Raw genomic sequence first — 24,246 nt, 5'->3', positions numbered from 1 at the left:
TGTTATAATTATTATATATATATATTGTGTTTTTGCATGCATGTAACTGATATATTGTATAAACTCGTGTGTACTATATAAATACAAAAGATATACACGATAATGATAATAATATAAAATAAATGCACAACTTGCGATTTTATATTATACTGTAAGATCCTATCTACTGAGAGATATATGTATTATTATAAACCCAACATTTATTCGGCTTCAATCTTGAGATATTCTACCTTAGTGATCTTCTTTGGATCTGACGTTCCCGTTTCCAGAACTTCGACTTTTTGATATACGTTCGGCGAGTTCAACCAGCGGCTGCGATCGCCGGCCTTTCGACCGCCTTCCATTTTCTTCCATAATCTGCAAACATGACGATTTCAGTTAATGATAAAAAGATATAATCGGTGAAGCTATCTGAAGGTAGCTGTAATAAAACACACACCCTTGTCTATAAAGTTCTTCTTCCTCCAGCAAATAGCCCAATGAAGAAACAGCTGGCGGTACTTCAATGTCATTGCGAGGTTTAGGAACATCACCCTGCAATTGATGAAATTCATTAAAAAACACCTAATTTAAAACAAAAAATCAAAACCCCAGACATCTATCGGCGAAAAATCTCACTTTAATGAGCGGCTGCCTGTAAATGTATCCGGTGCGGAAACCGGCGTTGTCTAGCATCCTCATCAAAGCTTCGAATTCTTCGCCGCCGACTCGCCACTTTGGACCAGCATCGGCGGGAGGACGACGAGCAGCGTCATATATCTGAAGAGAAATAAATCCAATGGTTAGTTACAGATACATATCCACATCACATCTCACTATCGGTGGATCTGAAGAACATGCCTGCTTGCGAGCCTCGTCACCCAAAGTGATCAAAGCTTCTGGTGGTAAGTGCGCCAGTCGCGTTTGAGCGTCAGCAGCAGCTGTCAGATACCGAGCGTGCATCCAGGCTTCTTCGGCTGTGCCACCACAGCAGAGAGCACCGCCTCCACCACCCTGCAGCAACAGCACTTTACTGTGCGGACCGAAGCTGCGGACCAACTTCTCACGCTCTTCGGGATCGAGAACACCTAAAAATACAATCAAATTAAACATCAATAGTCCTATTTGAACGAAATCTCTAGTTAAAACTAAGACCTACATATGAGCCGTCTAGTTTCAAAACCAGATAAGTCAGTTTTTAGAAATTTTTCAGGAACAAGGAAAAACTTATAACTCGCTTAATTTTTATTTTTATTTTTTTAAATATTTTATATAAACTGGTCATAGATGTTTACATCCTTGACTGTATTTTCACTTTTGACCAATAACTACGAGACTTATCTGATTTTGAAACAAACCTTGACTTTAGCTAAGTAATTCAATGGGATGTAAATTGCTTTGAACTTTCTTACTTGGCCAACATATGGATCCGTATTTTGACCTAACAAAAATAAAATAAAATGAAAAGTGAAAAAAATGGATCTATCTGGTTTTGAAACTAGACGGCTCATATGTACTTTTACACGATCGTTAATTTTGTCATAGTTGGGTAGAGAAACAAAACACTCACCATTAAATATATGCACCGAGAAAACTGACTCATTCATACAAGTATTCTTATTCAGATTCTATCGGTTTGACTTCATATTATTATATTTATATTATTTATTTATTATACTGCAGTGACATTACAGAATGATCCAATGCGCCATTATGGCCAAATATGTTAGTTACATTTATTTATTTATTTTACTGGTATACATACACCCATAAATATTATATTTTTTACATTAAACACGACATCTATGCTCAAACATTGTACAAAGTATTATACAAAGCAAATACAAATATTAATTAACATCCACAGAGATGAATGGTCAAATTTGCAGCATTTTATACAATTCAGCGAAATTCGATAGTGCTGAAAACTCGAAATTTTGCGAGAAAATGGGTAAGGTTGCCAATTTGTTGGAATCGTTTCAATGAGAATCAGATAAACTGGCAATCTTTAATAGGAAACGATTGATCTGGAGTCACAAATCTAAGGTCTGGCTAGCAGCAACCGATGGGATTTGAACCCATGACCACTTTGTTAGAAAGCATTATATGCTAATCACTACTCTATGTTGTTATTGATCTGTAGATCAGCACCAACAGATGAAAAGTGATGAATGAAGTCAGCTTTACACAAAGTGACAAAATATTCAAGCAATTCAAAGGGGGTTCTCAAAACCGACAATATCATTTGAATTCTGTTCGATTTTCAGAATATATGTATGTACATACATACATGACTCTTTTATCTACGTTTTGTGGCCTAGTTTAGTATTAAATGAGCCAGCCTACTTCTGAGCTTGCTCCTATGTGTTTACCTCTCTACCTCTATATCTGGAAAATTAATGTTGCCCTAAATTGGGTCACCTGCAACTTGCTTATCTGTCATGGTCTTACGCTCGATAAAACGACAATCTTAGCTCGTTTTCAATCACTACATACATCGGGCAACTTCTTCAAATTGAAAAATTTACGAACCTGCAGCCAGTTGATGAGCGGGCACGTCTCCGAGAAGGGCAGCTTCGCGAGTCAAGGGCAACAATCCACTGCGGAGTGCGCCGATGGCCAGGACGGCGGGTGCACGAACTTGAATGATACACCTGATGTCAGGTCGAGCAGCATGAACCCACGAATGTAACATAAAGCCTGCAAGTCAAACAAACATTTCAGCGAGTTTCAAACGAGCCACACAAGTGAATTGATACACAAAAGTGGAAATTACCGGAAGGATTGACTGGGAAATTGGTGGTTCCGTGGTCAACGATGGCTCCTTGCATGTCCACTTTGGCGAGAGACGAAGCGGTGACTTCGTGGCAGAGCAAACCTCTCGGCGCCGTCAAGAACACTTCTTCGTCGGCGTTCAACCGCCCCGTAATTTGATTGTCTACTCCTGTAACGAAGCGACATGTCGATAAGTTCTAGATTACATAAAAGCCAATTATAATAAAGAATAAAAATAAAAAAAACGAACCTTGAGTCCATCCGTAGAGATCCATCAACCTATACAAAGCAGCCAATTTGCAGCGAAGGATTTTTTCACCTTTGGCGTATCCCATTCCGTCCATTCCGCGAATGTCGTTGATTGGCAGAACGCAATTAGAATTCTGTAAAAGGAGACGAAACGGAACGTTAATTGGATCGAGTGGCGAACAATATCGCTTGATATTCGAAGATTCGACGTCGAACCTTGAATGTTCCGGCATGGACGCGAGACGCGGGCACACCCATCATGTCGGAGATCTGCTGGAGAATTCCCGCACCGCCGCCTTCCCGCAGCTGTGCGTCTAAAATTCTCTCCAGCTCCTCGCGAAACAGCTTCGATGACATGATCATTTCTACACGTTTGCGGCGTTCCATCTCTCGTACGTCCTACAACAAAACAGTGTGTGTAAAAATCAAAAAAATTTACAGAAGCAAAATTGAATTTGAAAATACATATATAGTCCGAACGAAGGATTGGATTATTTGAATGCACTTGTTTTTATTGTGAACCTTAGGGCGAAAACACACCGAGTGGTGCATGATACTTGTTCTTTTTAGATACTTTTAAACATGCGAAAAAATGCAGCACCCCTGGCCCATACACATGGTACACAGTCCCAAAAATCACCCCCTGGAGTGTTTGCGGTGATATTTTATCCTTGTATTTATTTAACCTTGCTTGACAGTGAATCGCTAAAGGTGAATCCCATATTTGAAGAAATGTAGGAGAAACTTGTTGGTTGCATATGAATGTGCATACACGTGCTACCTCCCAAACATATGTATTATGCACGTGCAAGTACACCTGAATTCGGTTTGGGGAACACCTACAGCGTGACGTCCCATACCACTCAGTGTGTTTTTACCCTTAATCGAATTTGTTAATTGTACCAGGTTGTCCATAGATGACGCTGTTATAGTGTAATGTTTAATACAAAAGTTTGACCATAGGCGTCGCTGGGGTAACCTGTCATGGCACTTATGAATGTATAATAAACTAGTGGTTTTACCCAGCTCCGGTCGGTATTTGTAATATAAACAGCTTAAACATGGCTAATCTAATAGTGAGCATGCATTTGTTTTTTACTTAATTTATTTGAATCGAAAAAATAATAATATTCAACAATATCGATATCATCGGCATAGAAACTTTGATTTGTTTTCGATTCTCCCACCCAAACCTTACATAATTACATACAGAGTCTTTTGCGAAATTATATATTAGATGTGCAAGAAAAAACTAAAATTTCTAACTAGAGGTATCTCCAAAATGAAAGATTAATAATAAAATATTTACTGTATAAAAAGAGACAGCAGCATGCTAGCTTGGTGGTTGTGTTAATGCTAACCACCAAGAGGTTTCCGGGTTCAATCCCATGGATTGACCTCCATTGAAAAGTATTTATTCCGAGTATTATTTGTAGTTCTGCTGGTCAGACATGGCTATTTGTGATTCAAGTCGATCGTTTCTTATCTGATTTCATTGTTGAAATGGTTCCTTATCAAATTGGCAAAAACCATCCTCTACCTAATATCACCGATATTTGAATACGATTTCAAAATTTATATATTTACAATTTAATACCATAGATGTCACTCGATAACGGCATCTTGAGAAAATATAAAATGCTTCATCGACTCTGCCGCCTTTCCAACGTATAAATAAACAAAAAAAAAAAACAGAATATTGTATATATTGCCATCTGAAATCTGTGTAATGCAAAATGTCAAGAAAATAATTCATAAATATTTTCATTCTTTGTAAAATCTTATGATATTTACAAAGATAGTTATAAATTTCAAGACCAAAAGAAAAAATCAACTAAATAAACCCTGCTTATCATCCTGGAGCTTTCAAATACAGTCGCTTCAGTTTTAATATAATATTACAATTGAAAACGTTCCTCTTTACCTAAACAGAGGCTACAGTTTTATAATAATTGATAATCCTCATTTTTTTTTCACATCAACAGTGGATGATAGGCGAATCGTTGCAACACACTTGTACGATAATAATGCTACAAAAAAAAGTTTTGACACAAATACAAGTGCATAAAAATAATCCGATGATTAAGCCCAGGCTTGACTCGAAATACCCAACACAAAACGCGTCTTGGGAAAGCCGCATAATGGACTCGAATAGAACTTACGGCGTCAATGTCTGCCGGCCTCTGTTTCAATCTCTCATCCTCGTCCTCGGTTGTAACCCCATTCGTGATGGGAGGGTCCGCTTCCGATTGTGACGTGTCCGCCATTGTGGTGCTTATTTATAAAAATTATTCCACTTTTGAAACGTGGATATAATCCTGAAACAATAAAAAAAAAATAACAATTAATTCAATTTATTGTATAAACACACATAGATAAGATCAATGATTTCATTCATCAATACAATTGTGACGACAATATATTATACAATGATCTCGTATGTGATATATTATTATTATATTAAATATAATTATATTACACAACCTAACAACGTGAAAGTAGTGTTTTTATTGCAAATACACACACATAAATAAATGCAAATGAAATTAATTAACGTTTGCAATTTCTCAAATATTACAATTGTAAATATGTATGTTTCACAATTGAAGGCGGTAAAAATTAAAATTATACATTAAATAATTCACACTTTCTCATTATCTTTCGAGCAATCTCCAGTTCATTATTGTAAGTATGTCATTTATATTTATCACAGACGGAACAATAATTTCCGTGATTTATCGATTGTAGGAATTACTATCTACAATATTTATGCCGTATATATCCAATTTTCTTCGAATAAAAGGAAGTGACCGTAATAGAACATTGATTCACAGTATATAGCCAGCATAGCTCAGTTGTTAGCATCTGGTTCCAGGTTGGAGCCCTGGTTTGACCTCGATTGAAAAGAATCATACGCTGTATGATTCGGAGTATTTCTGCATTGCTGCTGATCAAATTTGGTTATCTTTGACTCCAAGTCGATCGATTCCTATCACAGTTTGACAATGTATCTGATTTCATTGTTGAAACGGTTCCTCGCCTAATTGGGTCACCAGTATTAAGTATAATTACAAATGAATAATGTATAAAATATATATGTATATTTATAAATGTACAAGTTTGGACATGGGTATCGCTTTTGGGCAATCTATAATAGCACCATGGTATTTATATTTTGAGTCAATGAAAGTTACTAGCTACTATCTACTGGTTTCTCGACATAAATGTATCTACGAGCGATAAATAGTCCAACTAAAATTGAAAATAAATCGCTGTGTTTGTGAGCCCTACAAACTAAAAACAAAAAAAGGACTTGGAGGGCGCTAACACACAAGAGTGGAATGCGGCATGTGGTTTTTTTTTTTTAGATAGTTTTGGACATATAAAAAACGCTAGCACTCCTGATCTAAGCCAGTTCAAAACTCACCCCCTGGAGTATTTTCTTGCATTGACAGTAATCGATAAGGGTGATACCCATATTTGAATAAATGTAGGAGATACTTAAACATGACATATGACAAGCCCACTCACAGCTGGAGTCTACATAGGCATGCCGTGCCGTACGTTTCTGTGTGTCTGTGCCTTTATATAATCGTATGTAACATATACAAAGCTCCAGGAAAGCTCAACAATATACAATTTTCCACGAAAGCTCAACATATAGCAACAGGTTTCCTGTTGCTATGCGCTCAAGGTATATTAAAACCTTCAACTCGTCAAAATACCAAGTTGACACTTGTTACACAGTCAATTTTTATATTACGTAGAAAATTTTCAATTTATGCTGATTGGCTATGCTACAACTTCCATATGAGCCAAAAAGTTTAATAATAACATTTTTTTCTTCAAATTACTATCACTACTAAGGGCCGGGCCGCACCGTGCAACTTTGTCAGCCGACTAGTTGCGCGACACGAAAAAATGTATGGAAATGTGTGCGACAAACAAGTTGACGGGTGTAGCATGTCCCATCTACCTGCATGCATTGGTCTGGTCGCCCTCAACCAAGTCGCTCGCAAGTCGCACGGTGCGGCCCGGCCCTAAGTCGGCGATACATTTAAAACACGAACGTGAGCTTATGATCATAAAAAAGCCATCAAACAGGCCAATAATTATTTAACGTTTCATTGTATTTCGAACAATTGATATTCGAAGAACTCGCATTTTGCACAATTTACCGGATACCGTATTTAACTACACGAGTCCTTTGGTACAAAATAAACGCAAACTCATCATTTTTCGTTAAAATTTAAACACAATCATAAGAATCATCCGTCGGATGACATCCGAACAACTTTGAAGGCCTTCCACAATAATATAATATAATATTATGCAGCTCTAGACTCGTTACGTCGAAAATACCAGTTTTTTTTCCCCACTTCCGTCGGATTGAGCTCACCTGGAGATGAGCGGCAGGCGATTATTGCCTAACACTTGCGAAAATGAAAGTGCATCTGACGGCAAGAGCGAGCTCGCTCAAACGTATCAAAATATTTCACACCGAGACCACTAGCATAGTACTAATTTTACGGTTATCTCACAACTCACGAATCCGATCGACTGGAAGAACAAGAAGAGCGAGCACACACAGAGATGCCCTTTAACATGTTTCCGATAAACAAATTAAAATAGCTCCAAATTAACCCAGACGACCCGACGGGGTCAGAGCGGAGACAATTGGTCATCTGGAACTAAACTCCAAACTCACACACTTCAAAGCTCGAACGAGAAGCAGTATTGAAAAAAAACTATAGAAGAGTGGCAAAGTATAATTGAAAAAAAAAACACGGATAATCCGAACTATTAATTTTTCATTGCAGACCACAAATATAACGCTGATACCAGTTTATATCAGCAGTACGAAAAATATTCTTTAGTACACTATTTTATAGGCACATTCATGTTTCCTAAGACGTATAGGAAATAGCCGTAACCGACATGATCCATTTATATTATACAGCAGTACATGTCACCGCAACGTATCAAGAAGAATGGGTTTTCTTTGACAACTGTAGAAATATTCATGACGTGATGTCATGGTGGCGAGTGCACTCGAACTAACGAAAGTTCCGTCATGCGCATATGAATCTTTTCGGAAACATCTATTGTAACAATATTGAGAAGCAATATTTTTCGTACAGTATCGTCGCGCTCTGTAATGCACACATATGTCAGCCGATTTTGCCTTGCACGTGTCCAAAACAAGGATGAACGTGCCGAAAACGAGCGGTGCTGTATAGTATAAACAGAAATAGTCTTTTCCGTGCAGTGCTGGATAATAATATATATAGACCTCAATACGTATGTACAGCCAATATCGACGACTATAGTTGGTCCGCTGTAGGAAGAGACTTAAGAGAAACTTACATGCTGTCTCTTTCACCGCCACTCGACCAATAGCATTTCGTGCAGACTAAATGTCTTCTATAGTCTGATGAAAAATGTTTCATCAATGAATAACTCTTTAACACAAGGCAGTATTAGGATTCCTACATATTTGTATTTTATTTAAAAAAATGTATTCGCAACCGGATAATCGAGAGTATGTGGTGTTGCGTGTCTGGAAAAACGATACCGGGCGCCGAACGGTCGCAGTTTGGCAAAAATTGAGAGGGGGTAGTAGACACGAAAGTCTAAAAAAAAGTAGTGGGGGTTTCTCCATAAATTCTATGGTAATTTTATTACAAATCGTAGACTAGACGAGATTCGTGGAAAAATTTAATATCTCCCAGGGCTGTTTTCCCGATCGAAAAGTCTAAACGTGAAGTGAAAGTCATCCGTCCGGAAAATGCTCACAGGTTAAGTGAACCGAAGGTGACGTGACTTTCGACTATAAAAACAACGACACGAAAAGCGTAATTTTCCGAGTGCCATTTGCGAAAAATCAAAATCGATACGCTTTTTTATTTCGGACGCGGTCTACTTTTCTACATCGAAAATTAATTGTAACCAAGGAATTTTCAACAAAAAAAAGTTACATCGACACGTACGTTCCAATTCTCTTATAGCAATTCCACAATGACTAAAAGTGTACTTTCTTGTCTTTTTTTTGATAAGATAAGTCAAACGTAAAGAACAACGAGAACAGCATGCGGCTCGCATCCTCAGTCATCCCTACATATATACATTCGTCATTTTTTAATATTTTATTATGTCATATATGATTTATTGACATTTGGACCAGTGGCATTACAGGAATCCGTAATGCGCCACAATGCTCGAAAATATAACAGAATGACTTACATCAACAGTTAGCATCAATATATTATGTACAAGAACCAGCTGCAAATACAAAACATCCCTGTGATGGCCAAATGGAAGAGAGAAGATCTAAATTCCACTCATACATCACATAAAAATAATGATGAGCGTAGGCTATCAGAAAATAATCTCAGATAACCTACGCTCACAGAGGTGGAACATGTCGTATTCAGGAACATCGGCAACGATTTAATTGATAAGTCGGATAGCTCTTGGAATAGGAGCAATCCATCAAATGATGATGTATTATACTACTCACATAATTATTAGGAAATGTTCCAGCGACGACGTATTACCACGTAGAAGTTGGAGAACAAAACGAATTAACGAGAAGTTTATTCGAAATTTGAGGGAATAATACCCAAGCATGCCCAAAAGGAAACGCCCATGGACAATATACTAAAAAAAAGACTTGCTCCATAGATACAAATATACCTGTAGTTATGGTTTTCCACACTAAACAATTAAACAAAACAAAACCAACCGATTCCCAAGACATGTGTAAGTACATACGAAACAATGCAAATGCGTTGAAAAACCAAACACGAAACACGCTTTCGATTAAAACTAAAACACGGCAATAGAATCGAAAGAATCCGGCGGTGACGTAGTCGATGTGGGGTTGCGTGGCGCCGTCACGAGGGGGTGAACAACCCCTATCGGCCGACACAAAGGAAAATCAACCCTAGTCGCCCTACATAGCACCGAATGCGCAAATACCCAGACTACTACTACCATTATGCATAGTACATATCTACATGTATACACCTTAATCACCTCGATCAAGATATGGCACGGCGAAACCCATAGTCTTTGGCGATTCCAAGAAAATTGGAAAGTGGAAATTAAACATTGAATATATGTATAATGGATGCACTGATCAAATCCGAGCCGAATGTGTAACAAGTGGTACACGGGACTGACGTCACTGAACAACTGTCCCTCGCTAACTGTAGAATTGGTTATGACAGGCGTACCAGTGCTTCTCACAATTCATTTTTAGAAAGAAAAAAAAATCAATCAGACTAGTGGTTTGACTGTATTATACTAAATTTCAGGTTTCAGATGCACGGTGAAAGTTGTGTGCTTGGGTATGATTAGGTTAGCGTACATAGTGGAGCGAGTGAAGGAGTTGAAATGGGTGGAAGGTGCAGCTACGAGATTAGATGAAAGATGTACTGCAAGCATACAAAAAATGCTCAAATGGTACCCAAGAGATTGTAAAACTGACGCATAGAAGGTCACAAATGAATTGAACCATTTTGAAGAAGCTTTCATCCATTGTAAACGGTGATGATTCAAGCTGCATTGATGATGATGATTTCCTGTGCCCTCCAAAAGATAACAAAGGGCAGAGGTGAGTTGCGAATATATTTTAAGCAAGCAATCAGGATTTTAACTACATGTTTGCTTCTTTGTAGAAGATATTTTTTTGGTAATTTTACAAAATCGAAGAGGACGATGATTCGACTAGAACGTTTAAGACCGGCTCGTAGAGCTGCCACACTGATCAAATGTATTGCATACCAGTAGAGAAATCGTGGGTTTAAGTCCCGAAAAAATACGCCGCTGGCGAGATTTTGTGGTTATTAAAACACAAATCGACCGTCTACTGTTCGAATTTTCCGATTTTTCTAGCTTAATTGTTGTCAATTATCGGAATCCAATTAATCGGAATCCTCCGCGTCAGTTAATCGCAAATACTATTTATTAGCATCACGAACTTATTGAATCTTATAAAATACTACCTACATACATGTATTTCTCGCAAATTTGCCGTTTATCAAAAAGTGTTGATTGTCTCTTTGCCTTTTTGACGAGCAAAGCTCGGTCTTCCAGATGTTTATTGGAATATGAGTCCAATTGGAACATAAATATATTTATTGGCCTAATGGAACTGACTCACCGATCACATTATGTATAAATAAACGTTACACTTTTCATTTTATTCGTATGTAGTATTGGGTAAGTGGGGCAATATGCCACAGACGCCAAATTCAATAACCAGACGGTCAAATATGCAAACGCGTCTCATATCAAAGTGTGCCCTTTTTTAGCACCTAATTATATACAAATGATAAAATGCACTGTGCATATTAATGAAAGTACGTATGTATTTGCAAAAATTAAATTTTACTCGGATTCGGACTGTAAAAAATGTACTTGACAACGATTCATTCTTTTGACTATTTATTAATAAATAATACATGTTTGACTTAGACCTATCGTTATCGATCTACACAGGAACTGCACCAGTTACACAATAATTCAATGATAAGTTGTTCTTATCTTAGGGCGGTTCTAGTACAAATAAAAGCGATGAAAAAGATTATTGTATTAAACACAGTATGTTATATCTAACAGTAAACTTGCAAAATTCATGACTAAAACACAACAATCAGTTCTGGTGGTCAACTCTATGACCTCGAGTCAATGAGTAGTACCAACAAAAAAACCACAACTATGCAAAAGAATGTGAGTCTTCGTTTCTCAGAAAATACTTCAAGTGCAGCGCATTGATTTTGAAAGGAGACTGATTTTATAATCAAAGTTCAATTGCTCGATGACATACGAGTATGTACGATATAATGATATGCTTTCACGTAATTGTTATCATGATGTGGCACCACTCTCAACTTCTAAGACAAATTTCACACGAAAACATGGTGCATGTCAATACAAAGATTGCTCCCCACGGTTTTCATTTTTATCCTTTATATTATAATTGGAAAGAGCGCTTGTCGACCGGGTCGAGTCGGTCAGAGTGAACATGCAAACATGGAACGAATGTCTCACCGGTGTATCAATACAGTCGTAAAATATCACAAGAGAAAACAATCGCACCGATTTAGATGTAATCTCATAAGCTGCAGACTTGAATCCGATATTTCGTCTACGAAGCATATGTATACTTGACTCGGAACTAGCTCCATGTAGACACAAGAATTGAACGCAAGACCAAAATCATCTAAAATGGGTTTTAATCACTATTGAATGGAGCAAGTAGTTAGAACTAGCCTCCTATTAGGCTCTGAAACTCAAAACTTCAGCTGAAACGGCAGCCGGAGTCCTGAGTTGCTACAACTGCCAGCCAGTGAACTTCTCCCCCAACCCGACATTTCCGAGTAGGCGCATCTTCAACGACAATCACACAGGTCAATGTCGTGATTTTGGTCTCTGAGCTAAAATGTCAGGTCGACGACACGTGCCGCGTTCATAGCACGCACCGCTGCTCAGATAGGTAGCAGTACCGTGCTGGCAAAGTTAATTGTCAGCACTAAAATGGAAGCCACCATCAGTACGAGAGGTACCGGGAGTGTGGGCATCATCATCATCATCCACGCGGAGGTCACGAGATGGGGTTCAAACTGATTCATCGCCGTTATGTTCCACTCCACACAGGTGTCGTTTTGAGAACCGCTGGACCCTGGGGTCTGGCAAATTGGGTGACGCAATCCAACCTCCGACAATGATAATAATTAGTTCACATTGTGTACGTTTGCAATTGTAATTTCGTCGAGGACACCCAGCAGAGGATAAAAGACCTGGCCAGAGCGTGTGTGGACCAAAATGTGTGACCTTACACTAATTTTTCAATATTCCTTAGTGCCATGACAAATCACCCTAAATCGACAATTATGACTAACCTACATATTCAAACACATTATAAATTGTAGGTTAATTAATATGTAGATATTAAATACAAACCGCAAGCATATGTATGCTTGCAACAATCAACAATCAAATTTAACCTAGACAAATTTGCGAGAAAAGGTAGGGGATGCCAGTTTTATTGGACCCCTCACAATAAATTGGCAAACTCTAAAAGGAGACGGTCGATCTGGATTTAACCCTTTGGCTGCTACGAGGTTTTTCAATGTCCAAGCGAAAAATGCTAACATTTGTAATTATTTTGAAAAAAAATAAATATAATATTTTTTTTTACATACTTACTTCGCCGAACACTCGTAATTTTTATAATACTTTATATACATTTTTAAGAAGCAGTCGTGAACTCGTGCTCTCTCTTTCTGTCTTGCTTTTACATGCGTGCGTGCGAAAGAGATACCTACATATATACACTAAATAAGTTTTGACGATTGTTTTCCGAGGCTTTATTCTTTTCAATAATCTATTTTTAGATATCGATGTATCCTTACAACATGCGATATATTCGAAACAGGTAGCGGTCTCTCTCTCTTTCTTTCTTGGTTTTAATTGTGTACGTATGAGCGAGACACACAAGGATGCGAAGTTTCTAATAATCAAATAATTTTTCAACATGTATCATAAACATTTTGTATGCATTTCAGTTGCATTTGATTGATTGCATGAATTCGTGACGTCTCGTGACCTATATAATTGAAAGCGGATTTCTATTGTTTTTTGCCATTTATTTTAACTCTGCAAAATGATATCGGACAGTGAAAGTGATGAAAGCGAAATAATAGCTCCTCGCCGAGGAACTCGACAAATCAGCAGCTCTACTGATTCTGAAAATGAATTTATCGATAATAATCAATTCCCAAGTAATAACTCCTTATATGACATTGACAACGAACCCGAAATTTACTTTATTTAAATTGAATTTAAAAAATTGATAAATATTTATAAAGCTTGATTGAAAAATAAATATAAATACGTATATAAAAAAAATGTTTCGTGCCACTGATGCGCTGGTGGCTCAAAGAAAGTATTGAAATACGACAATTAATGACGTCAACAACGATCGTCGTAGCAATCTTCGCCGATTTCAAAACAACGATTTATCGTTGTTGTAGCAGTCAAAGGGTTAATAACCATCTAGATCTTACTAGCGGCGATATTTTCCGATTCTGGCCTGGATTTGAACTGGTAAATAAACGCTGAACTACACAGTATAGCTAGTATAACTGACTCATGCATAAGAAACTGTAATAAAAAATCTCAATTCTAAAAATGACATTGACACCACTTTTCAAAGACAACACAAATGTGCATACACAGAGAGTGCTGCGCGGCACGGGTTTTTTTTTTCAGATAGTTTTGCAAAAAAAAAACGCTAGCACGTCTAAGGTCACCAAAACTAACCCCCTGGAGTGTTTTCGGTAATATTTTATACCTGTATTGACATGTGTTTGAGAGCGACAATAGCGATAATTTCTATATTTGAAGAAATGTAGGAGAAACTTGATTGAATTAACAATGACATGATGATACGCCCATCCCAGCTGGAAACCACGAGCACGTCCATGTCGTACAATTCAGTGTCACCGTTACTCGCTGACAATAGCAAGAGACGTTTACCTATCTTCGCGTATATAGGATTATGAAATTTTTCCGAATTTCCATATTGTTTTTGAAACAAAATCAGTTTAAAGACGAACTTTTTCGCTAGAGACGTGTCCTGTATCAAAATTCCATCTAATTATTCATGCTCCCGGGCCGACTCGAACAGTCTAGGGTTGTCGAAAAAGCGCGGGGATGAAAGTAGGTTACAGTAGCCACAAGTGGAGATCGATAGACGCGTAGACGTCCCTGACCTCACGCATACACACGCATACAATTTACCGCGAAAAAATGGTAATATATATATATATATATATATATATATATATATATATATATATATATATATATATATATATATATATATATATATATATATATATATATATGTATAGACGAATTAAGCAAGTGTGTACCGATTTGCCTGTATATGGTGTTATTGTGTGCCTCGCATATTCGCACTTTATTCGACATGATTACTTCCAGCGGAATGTCATTCATCAACATCGTACATTACCTTCTGGAAGTGATAAAAAGGGATTTTGGCGAGTGCGATCAATATTAACCAAATCAAATCAGTGTGAAACCATGTACTTTCCAATTTGAGTCGGTATCATTAACTAACATTTAAAAAAAATCTATTCACCTGAGTATTTTATCAAACAGCACATACTTAGGCAAACACAAAAAGGTTATAACCTTACCCACTATTTTTTGCACATTCAAAATAAACGCTGGCATGCCTAGTCTGTGCGGTCGCGATCTTTCCAAAACTCACCCCCTAAAATGTTTCGTAGGAGAAAGTTGTCGAAATAATAAGATCGTACGATTGAATAATCACATGGAGACACGCCTATCAAAGCTGCAGTCACCTAGACGAGCCGTGCCACACTTTGATTGTGTTAAAAGCATCTCTAACACGCTTCCATTTGTCTCGGTTTTGCGCAGCTATCATCCATTTCACACCACCCGTCTTCCTTGCGGGTACCATTCTAGCACTCATTTGCCCTTAACTATCCTTGCCATACTTCTCACTGACGAATTCCTTTTCCTATTTTTCCGCGTTATGCCGAGCATATAGCGTCCAACATATTTATTTGTGTGCATTTCTTTGGTCACCTGATCTCGCGTTCGCGACAAAAAGGCCTCGCCGTATGAATATACAGTAAACAACAACCAATAAGATCTTGCGACCCATCGACCAAGGAGCTCTGTGTTGAGAGTACACTGTATTCACCGGATCTTTTCCATGATTCATTCGGATGTGGCTCGTTGACGGATGAAGAGCAATAAGCTGCATCTACCAGTACTTGCTGCCTCTTTCAATCCGATCTCGGAAACTCCTCTACACGTCCACGCTATCGTTAATTTCGGCGAAAACCTTATTTTTTGCTTTCAGGCTTTGAGCTCTGTCGGAATGTATGTTGTTATTTGTCGCATAAATACGCACACATAAAAGTAAAATTTGCATGAAATTAACTAGAGCATCTGATATAATTGTTATATGTATGTATGTATACTTCGGGTATTGTAAAAAAAAATTGTTCGAGGCGCATACTTTTCAAATCGAATATTGTTCTCTAAAATCTAAAATGAATCTACACCCATTTAAGAAAATAAAAATAGATTCAATTATCGAATCACGCCGAAGATAGATTTGGTGCGGCAGTGCATTAAACTTTGAACCAATTCAGTACCTAAAAATGCTTTCAATCTCCAAAAAAAACTTGTGATAAGACTTGGTCGTTACGATACATAGTACGTCCAAATAATCATAGGAAAGATATTGGGCGATTTTTCGTTGTCTTCTAGCACGAATTCCGCACCGCAGCAAATTATGATTTAGACTCGATCGATAGCTCAAAAATAAATATGCGGCAGCATCTGTTATGCTAATATTTACCTAAAAAAACTTCTAAACTCGCGGGGTTTACGATTATGACAATATCCATATCCGTACCCAAGGTCTATTTGCCCCATTTTCAACCACCACTTCCAACACACGAGCACATATTATTAACGACAATTAACACTCTTACGATAAGCAAACACTCACATGTTGTCAATCGACGATAACGAGATTAAGTAAGAGGAGCCAAGAAAAAAAAAACAATAAGACATGAACAGTCGGACTTGGGTGAATAAACATCTAAAATGAAAATAAAGTGCGTCGAGTTACGGCACAGTCTCGATACGTATTCTCTTTTTTTGTTCATCTTTTGTATGCCCAAGCTGGAATCGTCGACAGAAAAATGTGATTGGAAGCAGTCCAAAACGCAACAGAGCAGGGCACACCAACTCGGGGTCATTATAAATATAGACGTAAACAATTGACTGATCGAGCAACTAGTTAGTATCTGGAGTACGTACAGACAGAGAAATAACTGGACGAAAAGTTGTCGTAGGACTGTACAACAGATGACTCACCGTGAACGAAAGTAGTACCCAACTGGATCAAATTCTGAGACAGTGGTTCAATATCTAATTCTGATCATCTGCCTTCATTGCTTTCTTCCAGATCCTCTCGGATATCAATGAAGCACTTCCTAACTCCATCAATCATACAAGTCCTACCCACTACTTTCGGTTTGTGTGGTCTTTCTGAGGAATAAAGTAGTGGAACGCTTCTTCTCGCACGCAAGTCTGGTCTAAATATGAATAATCGTCCGAGTTTCCGATTTGAATACGACTGATTTGAAAATTATAATGTGGTTCTGGAGCAGTGCGCTAATAATACCGCCGCTGGTTAAAATATCTATATGGACGCGTTAAAGAATTCTCCATCTTGAATACCTCAATAGTTTGAAAATATTATATTAGATTCATGTCGGACCGAACGATCGGACGAACAGAGGACATTCCACTAAGAATATAAGTTTCTTTTATAGACCGTTCAGAGAACATTGATGAGACCGTTATTATGAAATTAAAATTCTTCTATCGCTCATGACAAATCATCATCAAAACGAATTCCAGAAACTTTTATATACTTATGTACATAGTCGCTTAAATACGGTGACCGGAAAAATGCACTCGAGATAGTTGCACTCTCGAGACATACAAACTTTTAAAGATCCTTAAAGAGAACTAACGCAATAAAATTCCACAAAAATTCGTCAAGGGGTATTTGTATGATATCCTAGGGTGCAAACCATTTTTTGTGGAATTCTATTGCGTAAGTTCTTTTTGAGCGCCTTTGAAAATTACGACTCGAAACTGCGCCACTATTCCTCAAATACTACCCATCACTAACCACTGTGTGTACTTCACAATGGATGAACTGCAAAAACCTTGTCGAAAATCATATTCTTGCTCAGTGGATCCCAAAATTGAAAACCATGTTTTGGTTTTTACACTAGTCCAGTGTAATTTAATATCCACTGTTTTAAATGAAGCAAGGATGCGACACTGCGCTTTTAGCCGTAAATATTAAAAGGGGACTGTTTCCAGATCCCAACCATTTGATCAACACGCAGCACAATTCTATTGATGACCATTTTTAAAATTAAAAAAGCAATCAATAAAATGAATAAATGTTAAGCAATCAATAAAATGAGTAATAAATCATATACCATCCGATTCGGTAAATTTAGAATAATATCTCCAGTCACGAACTCATTCGCGAATCGGACCGCCAAACCGGATGATGTGATTCCCCGCATCAGTTTACCCGTACTTTTAGTCATCACCAGACTCATCAGAACTTACTTCCGTTTCTACTTCTAGCCATTAGGATGCCCATTCACATTATTTTTAATTAACCTAACCTAGCCCAATAGGCGAAAACGTCCGCATCGACGACACACCTATAACAATTCGAGTAAGTATGGGCACTTACCTTCCGAATACACGTACCGGAAATACGTTCAATATAAATTATTTTACAAGTATACATATAAATTTATATATATAACATATATATGCAAGTATATATGTATGTGATAAGCAGGAAGCGGTGGTGGGCAATTGACGGGCGGCGGCCGCCTACGTGATCTGCTCTCAGCTCATCACGCAAACACACATACAAATCGACGAATGAGGACATGTCTACCTGTATATGCCGAAAGCATGCATTTATACCGTTTGTATCATCATCATCATCATCACCACTTACAGCCATTCACCATCCACTGCTGGATGAAGGCATTTCCAACACGCTTCCACTTATCTCTGTTTTGCGCAACTCTTATACATCTCATCCCACACATTGTCCTAATTTCATCCATCTATCCTCCCTGCAGTCTTTTTTTTACCGCTTCATTCGGGTACTAGTCTAGCACTTCTTTTGTCCATTATTCTAGCGCATTACTGTTTCAATCTCGTGACACTCCCCCCCATATATCCACTACCCTTAACAATGCTTCTCACGCACCTATTCCGCTTCTTATATTTTCTCGTTATGCCGAGCTTTCAGCGTTTCATACTTTTTTGAGGGCATTGTACTTGGTCCAACGTTCAACTGGCTAAACACATTGATGCATTTATAAATGCAGCATCGATTCAATACATGGAATTTTTGTTATTTAACCAATGGGCTTATTGTCTATGAAGTGAAAAATCGAGGCATCAAATAAAATAAATTATCCATTACTTTCCGTCACACGCGTGTAGCGCAAGACTTGATGAAACCGAACCGGTGCGCTTTCGATGACCAACACTGTACGCATAAAAAATCCGTCACATGACACACGCGAGCGTTAATTGCGATTGTGAAAATGCAATCGATCGACCGGGGATGCACAATGGACTAAAAATACATCGCACGTAAGAGTGTGGGTGTGAGCCGTAAACAGTAAACAATTGTATGATAACGACCCCGCCACTGTCTGCATCTCCATACAAAATTGTGCATGGTGACGTCATCGTCCCCCACCCCCACCCTACCGCAGAGCACCTGTCCGAAACGAACGTGGTACAAAACGAACCGGAAACGCGTGTAAAATTGTACCGCGTCCATTGGCCGGTTGTAAGCGTAGGGTCAATTTAAACCCAACTGATGCGGTTTGAATTCTATACACAGACTAATTTGGTCCGACGGTCAAGGTTTTAGTGGCGAGCAATGTAATAGATACTGTCTTAATTTAAAGTAAAAAAAAAATATTCCATACTCTACTATTTTACTTTTACATCAGGGTTCGTAATGGAAATTTTCACGAATGGGAGCGCTCGATAATTTGTAAAACATGATTTTGATTTTGATAATTTGTAAAACATGATTTTGATTTGTTTATTGTATTTATTACATATTATATGTATTCACATCAGAGCTGGTGGTACTAGACGTTTTGTCACCTGAGGTAAAAGAAAAAATTTGCGCCCCTATAATAATTATTTGTTTTTATTTTCAACAAATATTAATATTTTCCTTATTCAATATTTTCAATTAAAAATAATCATGCGCATGTTTGAGAGATGCTAGTGTAGAATGTCAGCTTAATGTGTCACCGTTCGAAGAAGAGTATCTTCTCAAAAGTTTTTTTATGTACATATTATTTGATTTATTAAATTAAGTTGATGTAGTATATACTGATTTCATGGAGACCTTTGGTCTGGTGGACCATAGTATTTTATTTGTAAAATAAAGACGTTTTGACTTATCAAATGGTCTAATGCGACTTCTTGAAAATTACTTGGAGAATCGGAGGCAATTTGTCTATTATTAGCCCAATTCCTAAAGGGAATTTACTTCAGATTCTGGGGTGCCCCTCAGGGGTCCAATCTGGGGACACTGTTCTTTTTAATTTATATTAACGACATTTCAACATATGTATAAAAAAAAAAATATATATATATATATATATACATGATGAGTCAAATGAATTACTACCGATTTATTTGATACATTCGTGAAATTCAAGTTTTCTCATCAGAGGGACATGCAAGATTGAACGATTTTCAAATTTACGAAAGGCTAAGGAAATATTGGATTTTTCACGAGAGGGCGCTACGTTTCTGGATTTCACGAAAGGGAGCGGGGCGTTCCCATTCGCTCCCGTCAATTTCGAGCCCTGTTTTGAATGTCATATTCGTGATCAAGGAGTCTAAATTAATAATAAAAAATAGGTTTTAGCCGAAGCGCTTATCGTTGACGAACCCAGTGTATTTTTTTATCTATTAACAAATATCACCACGTAAATTCAATAAATGTCAGAATGTCATATGGCGATGTAGTTAAGATAACGCAACCTCGACAGTACGAAGTTTTCATTATGATTTTAATTTATTTAGTAATTCGTCGAAGTGAATCTATCACCCAAGCGGAGCACTTTTGACAACGGAGCACTTATGTATATTTACCAACAATTCTTAATATGTATGCTCATTATCTATGTTAGTCCACGCACGATAAAAGTGAAACTTCAGAGTTGTTATCGACAGCGGAGAGCGGGACGTGCGCCAAATCGCGTTACTATTCAATGATTATTCTAACTATTATACATCGATAATTCAATAATAATTCGAATCGTTTATAATGTACGGCAGTCGGTAATTTTAAATATTTACATAACGAAATTGATATCGCTCAACACCATCTGCAGACGGCCATAAAAATCTGACACAATTTTCACAAAAGTACAGGGGGAGATACAGTACATTCCATGTTAGTTAGCAGCAACTGCTTCGGACCAGATAGTTCACTGCGGTATCTCCCACTTTTTTAGATACGGTGTCATAGATTGCATCACATGCGGTTAAAGTGGTGATGGCAATGCGATTTCCATCCCCGATAGCAATGCTGAAACACGATGCACGTATAGAAGTGCATGCAGTCGGCATTTGACACTTGAGAGGCTTCCTTCCGTTCGACCAAATGAAACGTGTTTGATTTTAGTCCTTTCACCATACATACGTACACATTTTACTTCACAATCGAAGCATTTCCATAATCACAATTATAGGTTTGAGAATAAAGCCTTTCAGACATTTTTGGGTGGTGGCCTAGTATTGAGGATTCGAAGCTCTATTTCATTGTCTCCTTAAAGAGCATTTGTTCGAACTGCGACTATTCAGATCGGGACGTGTCGAGACAATAGCAGAAGGAAAAGTAGACTCACTGACCGCAGAGGCTTGTGCCTGTTACCTAAACTTTAAAAGGGCGTGCAAACGCCAGATCCGACACTCTCGAGCGAGTAAATCCCGTGTGGACTACGGGCGAAATCACCCAGTGGTGAATGTGGCACGTGGTTTTTTTTAAATACTTTTTTTTATTTTTTTTTTTATTTTACATATATACCAGGAAGGCCTTACAGGTAAATCCCAATGCGCCTTCCTGGCCAATTACAAATACAAATACAGCATTTTTTATTATAAGTCGTTGAATTGCGAGACACTGAAAAAACTCGCAAATTAACGAGACATCTATGAATTATACATAAATTTTTATTGTACATCAATCAAATTTTTCAAATAGTGGTGACATAGTAGGTAGGAAGGATTTTTAGCCAATTTTTTTTTCCGGGAACCGTTTCAACAATGAAATCAGAGAAAATTGGCAAACTCTGATAGGAAACGATCAACCTGGAGTCACAAATCCAGGTCTGACCAACAGCATACTCTGAAAAATTCATTTTCATTCAGGGATAGAACCCGGCACCTTCTTGACGGTAAGCAGAAGCTTAACGTCCGAGCTATGCTGCTGGCTAAAAAACATTTTAAACATGCGAAAAAAATTATGCGTGCCATTCAGTGCCGTGCCGGTCATTCATGAGATGCCCAGCATGCCCCGCCCCACAGTGAACCTTTGGACCTTTTTCGGTCAAATTGTATGCTTGTAATCCTCGCTTGACAGTGATCGATAAAGGTGTATCCCATATTTGAATAAATGTAGGAGACCACCCACGGCGAGGAGCCATGCACGCGGTGTGCCGTTCATCGCTGTATGTTTTCCCCTTCTTGAGTCCGTCCCAATAGATGCGGTGAAGCGATCTTCATTTTGGATCACGAATTCAATATTAGCCTGAAATTCCACACACTCAAAATGGTCAATGCCATGCTCCGAAAACTAAGTCCCAGCTTAAAACATGTAGAATGTTCCCCAAAAAACACACCGAATCATGCGGCACGGCTTGCCTTAGGTATGATGGGCGTATCCTTTGGTCATTGCTAATTCGTACGATCTTATTATTTCGACAAGTTTCTTCAAATCACTCTTATCACTGTCAAACCTTCATACTTCAGGGGGTGAGTTTTGTACTGAATGACCATAGCATAGATCATACGTGCAAGCATTTTTTTACACGTGCAAAACTATCTTAAGAAACAGCAACACATGTCACGTATCATACAGTGTCGGCGCCTTTACAGTCGAAAGCAATCTCCACTAATATGATTCAAGATTACAAGAGAATATCAAGACAGTTCGAAATCGACAAGACAGATGTGAGGGGACGGGGAGGAAAAACACAGCAAAACATAAAATGCACACATATTTGCAGTCGCCGATGTAAACCGACCATAACTTCTGTTAATAAGCACGTGCAAACAATCGTCAAAAGCGCGAACAAGTGCCCCTGAATGGATGACCCAATTGACTGAAACTCGTCGCGCAAGCAAGCACACAACCGAAACGAATTATTGTTGTACACAAGTACATACATATATTTAATACGTACGTTTATTACAAAAGGATTTTAATTTTTGCACTAGACGGAAGTATATTACGCACACTAATAACCAGATTTTGGCAAACGACACGGCATACGAATTTAGCGACTGATTCAAATCCGCAATCGTCGTTTCCAACACATGACCGACCGCGTGTAAATACAAATAAATGCACACACACACCAGATCACACAAACTCCCGAGTATAAGAAAAAACATGACACTATGTACTACGTATAATGTATACACGTTGAAGTATTAGTAAAAAAAAAAAAATAGCAACGATGCTGCTCAACTTACATATAAAGATACATACCGGTTTTCTTCTAAGCATGCAAGAGGCGAAAAAAAGAGACATTGATAAAATCGCAACCGCAAAAGTGGTCGCGCGAATCTGTTTCGAGTGGACCAGACCAGATTGGAAATAAAAACGGCCAGAAGAATATAACGTTCGGTCGGTTATCGTTTTAACCCTTTCCTCCTCACTGCTCGCGATAACCCTATAAACGTGGTGCGGCATCTCTCTATTCGTCGACAGACAATAACAATTCGATTCAAGTCGACGTAATTTATTTGTTGAAAAAACTTTACAGCGTGTGAATCATAAACATAACGACTCTGTCGATTAAACGTAGATCAGACCTGTTTAAAATTTTCGGGTCACTAGATCGAAAAACACTATTTTTTTTATTTTTAAATTCACATATCAAGTATTGTTTTAAAATCTGGAAACGAGTAATTATTAAAAAAATATGCGCCGCAGACAAAAAAAATTGTGTCCTTAATTATAAATGGGTACTATTTATCGGTCCGGAAAATAAAAAGAATGCCCCTATCTAAAATTGCTCGCACGACAGATTCGGTTTTCGCCCGGCAAATCAAACGGGTTACCGGTAACAAAAAAAAATAGGGTCAACCCTAACCTAACCCTTACATAAATAAGTGTTGGCTGCTAAGATATCACGATTACCCAGTGAAAATGTAACTGGTTATGATTTCACTGAAACGTCAAATTTTATTTTTGTTACTGGCAACCCGTTTGACGTTTGATCTGCCGGGCGTGCACCGATTCTGTCGTGCGTGCGCCGATTCTGTCGTGCGAGCCATGTT

The 24,246-nt window shown here is 38.0% G+C and overlaps 2 protein-coding genes across 5 annotated transcripts in view; both read right to left on the bottom strand.

Annotated features, from left to right (window-relative positions):
* Nucleotides 1-24,246, bottom strand: part of LOC143913612 (uncharacterized) — a 374,023-nt gene that overhangs the window by 66,215 nt on the left and 283,562 nt on the right. The gene's annotated exons all lie outside the window — the stretch shown is intronic.
* The window catches only part of hts (adducin 1-like protein hts), a 43,271-nt gene that overhangs the window by 11,535 nt on the left and 7,490 nt on the right, over nt 1-24,246 (bottom strand). For all 3 annotated transcript variants that reach the window (XM_077433122.1, XM_077433123.1, XM_077433121.1), the window contains exons 2-10: nt 5,166-5,321; nt 3,220-3,402; nt 3,005-3,137; nt 2,756-2,923; nt 2,512-2,679; nt 841-1,067; nt 619-759; nt 440-534; nt 231-357 (exon numbers count right to left, since the gene is read on the bottom strand). In XM_077433122.1, the coding sequence (XP_077289248.1) occupies nt 231-357; nt 440-534; nt 619-759; nt 841-1,067; nt 2,512-2,679; nt 2,756-2,923; nt 3,005-3,137; nt 3,220-3,402; nt 5,166-5,270 (1,347 nt within the window). In that variant the 5' untranslated portion in view covers nt 5,271-5,321. The remainder of the gene's footprint in view (nt 1-230; nt 358-439; nt 535-618; nt 760-840; nt 1,068-2,511; nt 2,680-2,755; nt 2,924-3,004; nt 3,138-3,219; nt 3,403-5,165; nt 5,322-24,246) is intronic.

This window comes from Arctopsyche grandis, chromosome 6 (assembly GCF_051622035.1).
Source record: "Arctopsyche grandis isolate Sample6627 chromosome 6, ASM5162203v2, whole genome shotgun sequence".
Classification (NCBI taxonomy): Eukaryota; Metazoa; Arthropoda; class Insecta; order Trichoptera; family Hydropsychidae; genus Arctopsyche; species Arctopsyche grandis.
The sequence above is the reverse complement of the archived record's forward strand: the minus strand, read 5'-3'. Positions and strand labels throughout refer to the sequence as shown.